The sequence below is a fragment of the Durio zibethinus genome, chromosome 11 (genome assembly GCF_047325235.1).
Source record: "Durio zibethinus cultivar Kanyao isolate XHJ-2024 chromosome 11, ASM4732523v1, whole genome shotgun sequence".
In the NCBI taxonomy this organism is placed as follows: Eukaryota; Viridiplantae; Streptophyta; class Magnoliopsida; order Malvales; family Malvaceae; genus Durio; species Durio zibethinus.
The window spans coordinates 3943382-3953924 of NC_143172.1; the positions used below are offsets into that span (position 1 = coordinate 3943382).

The 10543-nt window shown below is 34.0% G+C and overlaps 3 protein-coding genes across 3 annotated transcripts; all 3 read right to left on the reverse strand.

Annotated features, from left to right (window-relative positions):
* Positions 1–306: 306 nt before the first annotated feature.
* LOC111290383 (LIM domain-containing protein WLIM2b-like) lies at positions 307–1837 on the reverse strand. Its single transcript, XM_022881671.2, has 5 exons — positions 1703–1837; positions 1347–1443; positions 1197–1225; positions 1001–1090; positions 307–782 (listed from the first exon to the last, which is right to left on the reverse strand). The coding sequence occupies exons 1-5, from the start codon at positions 1835–1837 to the stop codon at positions 459–461; spliced, it is 675 nt and encodes a 224-aa protein (XP_022737406.1). The 3' UTR covers positions 307–458.
* A 697-nt stretch (positions 1838–2534) lies between these two features.
* LOC111290825 (remorin 1.4-like) lies at positions 2535–5013 on the reverse strand. Its single transcript, XM_022882310.2, has 6 exons — positions 4666–5013; positions 4360–4575; positions 3456–3500; positions 3272–3359; positions 2873–2954; positions 2535–2735 (listed from the first exon to the last, which is right to left on the reverse strand). Exons 1-6 carry the CDS (start codon positions 4727–4729, stop codon positions 2535–2537), a joined length of 696 nt encoding a protein of 231 aa, XP_022738045.2. The 5' UTR covers positions 4730–5013.
* A 4406-nt stretch (positions 5014–9419) lies between these two features.
* LOC111290079 (nuclear transcription factor Y subunit C-1-like) lies at positions 9420–9811 on the reverse strand. Its single transcript, XM_022881475.2, has one exon. The coding sequence runs from the start codon at positions 9780–9782 to the stop codon at positions 9420–9422; it is 363 nt and encodes a 120-aa protein (XP_022737210.2). The 5' UTR covers positions 9783–9811.
* Positions 9812–10543: the final 732 nt, after the last annotated feature.

Below are 10543 nucleotides of genomic sequence, written 5' to 3' on the forward strand. Positions count from 1 at the left end.
ATTTGGAATCTGTCTTCTTTTCCCGTGTTTTTTTATTTCTGCAATTATAAAACGATAAATATTTTATAGAGTCAAATTATAGTATTAATAGGGGAGAAAGTAGGGATTTGAACGAACATTTCAAGCAATTAAAAAGTGATTCCTCTCATTGCAAAGGCGATGCAACGGTGAAAGTATGAACTCTGAAAGGATTGCCCATTTACACAAACCCCCCCTAGGTCACATTACAGTCAAAATTTGTCTGCATACAAGGATGATTTTCCATGAAATGTAAACCAAAATCATATCAATTAGAATGACATTAATTTGAACCAACAACTTGAATTTGCTAGCAAATCCAAGAACTGGGAGACCCTGGAGCCACAGGAACTTTCCTCATGAGACTAGAGCGAAAACAGAACAAGGTCAATACCCAGTTCGGATAAAGCCCTATGTCCCCTGAAGGTTCAGCGAGTATTCTATTGCTGGTCCTGTGCAAAAGGTTTATTAGATTTTTCTTCCGCCTCTGCTTCTGCTTCTGGTTTTGGCTCATCTTCTGGCTTTGATTCTGATTCGGATTCAGCATCAGATATTCCTTCGAGTAAAGCTCCTGTTGAATTTTTCTTCAGAGAAGCCGCCTTGGTAAGATAACTGTAGCTGCCCTTCTCCTTGAACAACTGAGCAAAGTGGTGCTTGCAGTAGATGATGCCATCCAATGCAGCATATGACGATGGTGTAAGGAAGCAACCACCACGAGAACACTTGAAGCAGGATTTATGGTAGATTTCTCCCTCCACAGTCACCTGGTATTGTTTTAACTCAAAATGATCAGTTTTATTCATCCTGAATTTTGTTAGCTTATTAACATACACAGTCTATATTGGGTTCATTCAATCAATAAAAGGTACCACCCACTCAAATGAGTGATACTGGAGACCACCCTTTCTTTTTCTGTTTGTGGTAAATAAGATTAACTAGACTCAAAATGAGAAACAGACAGATCAAGAATCTAATATCAGACCTTCTCTAACGGGTATGCGGTTTTGTTACAGACTCCACATTTATCTTGTGTGCCAGAGAAGAAGGATGCAAGTCTACTAGGAGCCCTTGCCTGCGAGTTAAATAAAATGAACATTAATTGTATCAAAATAATCTTTGGGCATCTACATTGCAAATAAAATAAAGTTTAATGCAATGGTGGGAGAGAATTTGAGTACCAATCCATTTGGCTTGTCGGAATTCCCAGCTGAAAAACCATCAAATAAGCAAAAAAATAATAATAATTGTTAGCTAAAATGAAAATTGAAACAACGAACTAATGCCCGAACAGGTGGAGAGAACTGGTTTGGAAAGGAAAGGGATCTCACCTTGAAATTTCTTTGTATAACTGCCAGTCTCCTTGAAGAGTTGCTCGAAGTGAGGCTTGCAATATAGGACTCCTTCCATTGAGCAATAGCTGCTCATCTGTAAAAAAAAAGTATTGCGACCAAGACATTGGATTGATCAAGTTTCAATGCTCTATAATTCAAAGAAGAAGAAGAAAAAGACACTTTCCCCCACATATATTATCATAGATGTCGCTGGTTAACCTTTTTTTTATTCATCCAATCTCAATTTCATGAAAGCAGAAAGTTCATCAAGTTTTGACTGCCTTATGATCAGCAATTAATTTATGAAATTTCAAAATTCTTGCATAGGAAAACAACAATCAACATAGACATACCACCAGAAGTCCATTGCAATGGCTGCATTTGAAGCAGGTCTTATGATAAGAAACCCCATCAGCTGATAATAAATCAATAAAATGAACAGTCTTATCACAGGCCTTGCATTTCTCTGTTGTCCCACTGAATGCCATTTTCCTCTTGTATTATAATTTCAAAAGCAAATACAACAGAGCAGTTGCAAGAACAAAAGAAAGGGTTTTCTAGAGAAAATGTTTGAAGGAAAGACAACAAGAGTTCTGATCTCTATCTCAGAAGATTGGGATAGAAAACGAACTCGGAAAATTGTCTATCGTCTTTCACCTTGCTTCAGCGAATGTTATAAGGCACATTTCAGGGTCAAAAATGTAATGGAAAAACAAGTGGAGGATATGAATCAACGCTTATTAAGGATACGCAATCAAAGGTCCACCCCTAACTCGTTGGCATATATAAAATTCCGTGCTCTAAGAATAGGGTCATGCTCCGTGGAAGGGCATAGATGCAAGGTTTCCTGCAGACCAAGTTTTTCAAGGATGATAGAGATCTGAAAGTACAGTTTACAACCTGATCACAGATAATCCACTCTTTTATACATGGTGACATATGAATATATATATATATATATATATATATATATAAAGAAGAATGTCCCACTAGAAATTACAACTAGATTTATGAAAATAGGATTAAGTATCTCTCATATATATATATCTACACACAGATAAATTGATGTACACGAGTATTAGATTAGAATGCCCCACTTACAATTACAAACCAACTGGGGGAGAGGGAAAAAGGAAAAAGGGGGAAAAAAAACAATTTTCTCTCCTTTGAATATCAGTAAGGATGTTAACTGCCGAAGCATCCAAGAAATTTCTTCGGTGTATATCCAGTTGCACGAAATATCTCTGCTGTCTCCTCTATCTTGAGAAAATATTCTCCTCTCTTGGCCTCTATCACTGCTCTTTTTTCTTCTGCTTCCTCCTGGATTTCAGCCACTTTGTTTTTCATTTTCTCACCATACTCAGCCTTCTTCTTTTCCAGTTTTTCCTATCAAAATAAGACCTTCGTTAAACACAGTACCCATAATCTCTAGAACTTGTTTTAATACAAGCTATTTGTGCTTAAGAGTTCAATATTGTACCGTTAATTCGTAAACTAGGGACTGATCTAGTACAGAATTTTACCTCATATTTCTTTAGCTGCGCTTCTACACCGGCTTTCTTGGCATTCTCCCATGATCCAATAGCAGATATCTTCTTATGTGCCCTGATTTAACATTTTCAGCATTATAAGTTGCTTAAATCAAGTATGAGGACTCATAACATAAATGGGTATTGAAATCATTATGAAATCAAATAAAATAAATCTCAGTCCAGAAAACTCTTTCTTCTCTATGCTTAGGGGTTAATGTGAATTGGCCATGGCTAAGAACTTATGCTGCATAAATCATAACTCTATCAGAGTTTTTTCAGCATTTATATACCAAAGATATGATGACTTTTTTTTTAGTACTTTTGGCTATTTCGCAGGATGGCAGAGACTGAAAAACAAGGAGCTGTACAAGTTTAAAAATGGCCTCTTACTTGTTTTCTACTTTTGCCTTTTCATTTTCCTCCCATGCTTTAATCAAAGCTAGTCTTTTTTCTGTCTCAACCCGTGCAAGCACAGAATCTGAAATAATGATCTGATAAGTCAATTATTTTGCAAATAAATGTACCATTTCCAAAGGACAGATGGTTTCAAATAAATGAGCATATAGCCATATACCTCTGTCGTTTGGACCTTTCCCTATAGCTGGTGCTGCTACAACTTCTGCCATTTTCAACATTTAGAGGTCAGATAATGTCATATCATAGGGCAGCCTATTAAACTGAATGGCTGAAAATTTCCCATTCCAATTAACCGGACTAATTAGACCAACTGACATTTCAATAAACATTATGGATTCTGTTTCAGGAAATGAAACATATTATTAGCTGCAAGTAATTTGCAAGGACATGGAAGCTATGGCATGTTTGTGAACAAGTTTGTCTGAGAATGCAAAAACTTGGCACAGAAAGAAAGAACACAAGGAAATACAAATCAGGCTAACATCTCTTCAGCAGAAGAGCAAATCCATTTAGCCACTAGTTTATGTATGTAGGTAGCATAAGCACTGATAAAACCAAAATGAAGTTCTAATGACAGAAGGCCCACAGAAAAACTGAAGAAAAGCATCCTAACTTGAATATTACCCTGCATATAATATCAAAGGGCAATAAGTAGGATCTCTTTCTCTTGCTTTTTGTAAGAGTAAAAGCAGATGTAAAAAATAGAAATATGAAAACCAAAACGAATCTTTAGCATACCCTTTTCCTTTTCAAAATAACTTTTGACCGCATGCAGACAGCCTGATAATATCTTGTAAAAAATATATGCATAATTACAGTTTCAGTGTAAAATGAAGGCCCAAAATTGATCAGAGCTCTAAAAACAAAATCAACCCAAGATATTTTCAGGTTGCCATGAGATCCCTAATGCAAAAATCACACAAAATAAGCAAATTTCAATGAAATAAAGTTGATAAAAACATCACAAAATCACAATAGTACTTAGGATAAAAAAATGAAGAGTGTAATGGGATAAAAACAAACAAAGAATCAGTCTTTGTAAACTCTGAGAGAAAGCATACGTTCAGGAACCGGGATCAGACTCTTCTCTTTAACTACATCACTCTTTGCTGCATCCATCTCTTCCTTAACAGGCTGCTGCAGCTCCTTGGGTACAGAGGCTTCCATTTTGCTGGCTTCCTCCTCTCCCATAACGTATTCCTTTAACTTAGCCACAGATACTCCACCAAAAAGAACACTCAAAACATAAATTTCCCTCTTCTGGTAAAACACTAAAACTGTAGACAGATTTTAAGCAACAGCAAAATTAGCAAAGATACAGAAAATAAAGAAAGAGAAACCCTTTGGAAATGTCTGCTGGAAATTACTTGGTGGTTGTGGTTGGTATAAATAGAAGTTAAGTTCTGACAGAAAAAGTGATTGGTTTTGCATTCTTACTTTATATAAAATTTTGTACAGGTAGCTTTCTTAAAGAAAAAATATCATCACACGACAGTTTAGAAGAGAAAATATTTGTAGCTTTTGTGTAATCACAAACCGAAACAAGAAGCAAAAAAAACTGAGTCAAACTGTGTTATTATACAGATTCCTAATCAAGATTGAATTGTTCAATTTGTTCTCATTTTCAGCTTTGGAAGTGATGTTTGATTGAAATGGAAATGGGTTCGTGTTATTTCGAGAAAGAACCTAAAACCTGGTACGTAATTGGTAGGTAATTATGAATTTGTGATGGTCTGCCGCCATAAAACTTCTTTAAGTTCTTACGGATATATATGTTTGTTTCCTTCACGATCACGATGTAGGTAAGAACTACAGCTACTGAAGAAGGACAGTACATTGAAAGATAAATTATTTAGGCCAACGATACAAGGGACAGCTAGGTTCATCATTGATGGTGAAATGCCATAATATTTTCCTGGAAAGACTAATTGTGGAGGAAAAAAGGAGAAGATCCTAAGCCACGAGATTGTGACCATCTCGATCGTATACGTACATTATTAAAGGAGCAAATGTACAATACTGGCTATCTAAGTACTTATGTAAAAACAACAGTTGATTAATACAAGTGATTGTTTATTATAATATCGTCAAATAATGTGATTTAAGTATTTCTTGCTACCCTGAAATGCCCATTGATAGTTCTTGTATTGCTGTAGAAAATATAGTATTCCCCATATTGTAACAAATGCCGTCCGACCAACGTAAAAAAATGTTGTAGCAAATTGCAAAAATGGATCTGATGAACATTTTACAGATGTCGATTTGCTTCCAGCCGACCAGTCGTCAACTTCCTGTCTGTCCCCATTTGCATAACTCTCCAAGGTTGGTATATGGGATTGTTGCACCAAAGTTTTCAAATGTTAATCCATTATGAATATTCCCAAAAAAAAATTTGAGAAATCTTGAACTCTTTTTCCCTAAAATCTTTTAATTTCATTAATTATTTATAAATATGAAACAGGAACATTAACTCAAAACAAGTGAACGTGCAAATTAGTTATGAACATTGCCTCTCAATTGGAGTTGTCACATTATTATTGAAGCCCTACTGCACGGACCACAATCATGACACGGTAATCGTTGGACCTTGGTCTCACATGTAACGAAGAAAGAGTTGGTGAATTTTCTCACCATATTGAAGCATCCATCTGAAATGGGTTTTTCTTCCATCTTAATTTTGGGGTGACAATCCATAGGAATCCAAATTTCTATGTGCATGACTGATGGTTAAAGAAATCATTTTTATTGGGGAAAAAAAATGATTTCCCTGTCTTGCATTCTTGCAAGAATAATTACTGTCCAACAAATGTCTCAAGAAGCAGCCCACGGCAAAGATATGACTCGTTGTTTAAAGCTTGAACACTATTAAAATTTTAATTAGCTATCTAAATTAATTAAAACCCGTTTGATTAATCTGATTAATCCTTTCTACTTTTTACATTATCCGAATATTACTCGCCTTGAATTTGGTGAACCTTTATAAATTATATTATCCAAAAGAAATCAAATAAACCGACCACGGAAGGCTTTTGACTCATGGAGTAATGTATCAGAATCAGATCCTCGTCGTGTTCAAATTCATTTCACTATTAACTTATTTAATTTATTGTTCTTAATTGCATTCTTGAATCATATGTAGAAGAAACCAAAAGAAGAAGAAAATGCATGTGCTATGAACCTCAAAGACTTAGATGTTTGACTGTGGAGACCAGACAAGTAGGGCCAAGCTAAAGTCTCAAATTAACCTGTGCCAATGTCTAATGCTAATCACACATTTAAAAATCATTTTTTGTCAAAGAAACAGAAACGAAAACAGGCAACAGGGACAAGTACATCATATACTTTCAGTTTGACACTTGTCCGACGGTCCCCACACATGCCCTTGTGATCTTGTCTTTCACTCTTTTTCCCGAGCGTTACACGAAGCTGCTTAGAGTCAACAACTTTTTGAAAACCATTGCGCCTTGGAAGCCTCAGAACCTGAAAAAAGGCAGCTTGTTTAAACAAAAACATGGGACCAACGCCCATGGTATCCCCCAATCTCTTCTCCTATAAATATATTTCAGGTCTCACAGCATTTTCCGTGTGTTAAAATTCATTACACTTTGCGTTCTCCAAAGTTTCTGTCACCTTATTTTTAGGAAAAATCATACTATTCGGGAACAAATCAAATGGATGTGTTTATTCCCGAAGAGTATGTTATAAGGAGAAGAATTGAGAAAAAAGCAGCTGCCATTGCTGGAAAGAGGCAAAGTATGGCGCCGGAGGGAAGCAAGAAAATGGATAAGGAGATGAAAAAGTCCCAGCTGCCACCGCCATTTCGACAACTAGACAGCACTGAGTTCTTGGTCCCTGGTGGGATTAGTGAACATGTAGTTTTCAGTTGCTTGTCAGCCTAATTTGATGGCCAAAAGATGAAAGTAAACTGAAGTTGTCTCGAATGTGTTTAATTAGAATTAACGTCCTTTTTTAGTGTATGTTATTACATATCATAAATATATGTCGATACCAATTTAGTTCTTCCTATTTGTTAATCAGTTCCTTCTGCTTTTCTCTCTTTTTTTTTTTTTTTTATTAAAGGCTGCAGTTCTGCCTTTTGTTTAAAAAACAAAAAAAGTCGTATACACATGTATTTAGATTTGAATTATTTGAACTTCGGATTTGGTTGAATTTCGAAAGTCTGCTTCTTTCCTCTTTGATTGATTTGACAGTGTGAGCTACATTGTCTAGCTAGGGCGTGCAGCTTGCATTAGCAGCTAGGTCACAATCAAGATTTCAGTTCGCTTAGTTGGGTTTGGAAGATTATTACTATCAAATTAATGATAAAAAAAACTTGTAAAATGCATGTACAAGCAGTATGCGAACTATTTATAGATTGTGAAGATAGGTATCATAGAATCTGTTTTTCATTCATTATTAGCTGCCTGGGCTGGTTGTCGTGGTTGTGTTTGTTGATTTGGGCCCATTTGTTGAATCTATATTGGGACTAGGGTTGAAAAAGAGGGGTGGGATGGGCTCATCAGTGTCGACGTAGAGGAAAAAGTACGGTTCGTTTGAAACTTATTGACTTTTATCTTATGGACACATTCTTGCCTCAGCCCAAACTACCTTTTTAGTTCTCAGGCCCTAAAAGGCTATCTTAAAGCCTTCATGTTTCAACCCATTTAATTAAATTTTAAATTTCAGAATACCAAGATTTTGGACATGAAATTTCAAAATCATGAAATTCTGTTTCATCAATGATGGTGGCTAGTACGTGTTAGATATGATAATTTGATATGGTAACATAATATAAAAATGATATGAATAAAGAATATAAAAATAACATAATTTAAAATTTTAAATATAAAAATTATATGAATAAAAAATACAGAGATAACATGATTTAAATTTTTAAAAAAATCATAAATAAATTCAATAAAATTAAAAAATTATATTTTATATTTTTATATTAGTATAAACTGTGATATGTGATTTTCGTGTAAAATACGATATAAATATAATATTTTATATAACATGATTATACGAATTATGATATTTAATACTTGCTATTCAAGTAGTATAATTTGTATTTTAAAATATAATAAAAATTCAAAATTAAATGCTTAAAAGAAAAATTAAGATTCTAATTTTGACATTTTTTGTAATACTATTGAAAATTTAAAATTATTTTAAAAATCATATCCGTAGATATCAAAAATAAATCTTAAATTCTCCTAAAGTAAATACCTCCTTAAACTTATTTGAATGTGCGACAGGAGAGACGTGTTGTGCATGCTGAAAACGATTGAAATATGCATTTAAAGGAACTTAACCTCCTCTTAAATCATGCAGTACGTAAGTAGAGAGAGAAAGACAAAATTTCTAATCAATACTTAAACAGTTAGGCATATATGCACGTAGTTTTTGAAAAATACAATATGAGATAAGTGAGATTTTAGTCATACGAACGAGATGGTAATAGGTTAATATTTTAAAACCTTTTATATAGAAAAGAAATTATTATTAATTATAAGTGATACAATACATAATTAATAAAATTTTCATAATTGGAAATTAGGTATGCTAATTATATATCATTTTTCAACCTAATTTTAGGAGGTATCCATCTTTGAAAAGAGGAGAAACTGCAAGTTAATCTTTGGATTCTTCAAATTATAATCTTTAAAGAATACCAAAAAATGTTATGAGTAAGTTAAAATTGTATATTCTCCCCTTTTTTTTATTTAAAATTGACAATAGGTAAAAAAAATTCAATTTAAATGTAAGACCACAATAAACTTAAGATTTAATAAATTTGAATAATATCAATCATTTTGATAATTTTCAATAAACGAAGACATAAATTATTATGTAATAATCCTATAAGAGGTAATAGATGTAAGTAATAGATAAAAATAACATAATATAACATGTATTTTAATATCATATTAAAAATTTAACTTAAAATCAATTAATAATAGATAGAAAATTTTTTCTCAATTCTTAAATATAAAACCACAAAAAATTCAAAGCTTAACCTATATGCGATAATATCATGCTAAGAATATTTAGATTTATTTGGGGACTTCTTACAAATTTGTACAGGCATTAACGGGGAGAGGGAGAAGGAGAGAGAGGCCTATGATGATTTGGAAATATCCATTTCCAAAGGAGCAGCTTCCACAGAGTTTCCAGTGTCAGATACCAAGTTGACAAGAAAATCAAATATATCAGTAGCTATAACAGCTGAGGTAACATCCTCTTTGTTAAGCGTTCTCCTCTTGCCTCGCATTGTGACCATCCAAGATCTTTGCGTAAGCTCCTCGATGAACAGCTCGCAAGCCTTGGAGAAAACAATCGGAGCCTCCCCAGATATCATCTTAACATCGTCGCCAGACTTCTTCATGATCTTCTTGATCCTTGCCAAGGGCAACAAATGAGGCCCTGTTCTCCCAGATATTCCACCCGACAGTATGCCCGAATACGTCCCTGCTTGCCTCATACTTGCAAGCCGGTGGAGGTTACTTTGACAAAGAGATAACTTTGTGAAGTGAATAAGATTCCAATGGTTTAATTTGCTTAATTATATATATAAGTGAGAATCATGTGAAGGGGAGCGTGGTAATGGAGGCCGGCTAGCCTGCTGAGGCCGGCAAAATCCAATGAAATTAATAATTTAATTATGGCTGCTGATAAATGACTTAGGATCAGTTAGGATGTCATATGCTTAATTAACGGTCAAAGAGAGCCGAGGGCAAGCACATTGGCATGTATAGTATGAGTTGTTAGAATACATTTTCCTGGAACTGTAAGGACAAATTGCTACTTTTAGTGTGACAAATGCAAATAGAATTATAAAATAACAAAATCTTAATTTTGTGATTGGAAGTTTTTGCCTTAAAGCGAAAGGGGTTCGGTTGAAACTTGATCTAATATTCAAATAGGTCGGATTGGGTCCATTCCAAAGCTTAAATATATAATTATTACTGGCACTTGAATATGTAAAAATTATTCAAGTAGTAAGTGTGGATTTTGTTTATAATAATAATAACGTGTTTCAATGGGGATCTTTTTTAACTTCTCATTAGGTCGACTATAGTCATTTATATAACTAGAAATTATAGTCACCTCGATTTCGTGTTTCTCCTTTTTATCTTGTCTGCAAAAAAAAAAAAAAGTTACAGATAGATACTCATAAAGTCATCCATAGAGCCGGATTTACTGGAATCTTTACAATGGAACTATAGTCTAATTTGTCAAGGT

Excerpts from the sequence above, each read along its gene's own strand:
- LOC111290079 (XM_022881475.2), bottom strand. The coding sequence starts at position 9,782 with ATGAGGCAAGCAGGGACGTATTCGGGCATACTGTCGGGTGGAATATCT.
- LOC111290383 (XM_022881671.2), bottom strand. The coding sequence starts at position 1,837 with ATGGCATTCAGTGGGACAACAGAGAAATGCAAGGCCTGTGATAAGACT. Across the intron at positions 1,444-1,702 it reads ATTGCAATGGACTTCTGGTG|ATGAGCAGCTATTGCTCAAT; the intron begins GTATGTCTATGT and ends TTTTTTTTACAG. Across the intron at positions 1,091-1,196 it reads CCGACAAGCCAAATGGATTG|GCAAGGGCTCCTAGTAGACT; the intron begins GTACTCAAATTC and ends TTTAACTCGCAG.
- LOC111290825 (XM_022882310.2), bottom strand. The coding sequence starts at position 4,729 with ATGCAAAACCAATCACTTTTTCTGTCAGAACTTAACTTCTATTTATAC. Across the intron at positions 4,576-4,665 it reads ATACCAACCACAACCACCAA|TTTTAGTGTTTTACCAGAAG; the intron begins GTAATTTCCAGC and ends ATCTGTCTACAG. Across the intron at positions 3,360-3,455 it reads GAAAGGTCCAAACGACAGAG|ATTCTGTGCTTGCACGGGTT; the intron begins GTATATGGCTAT and ends TCATTATTTCAG.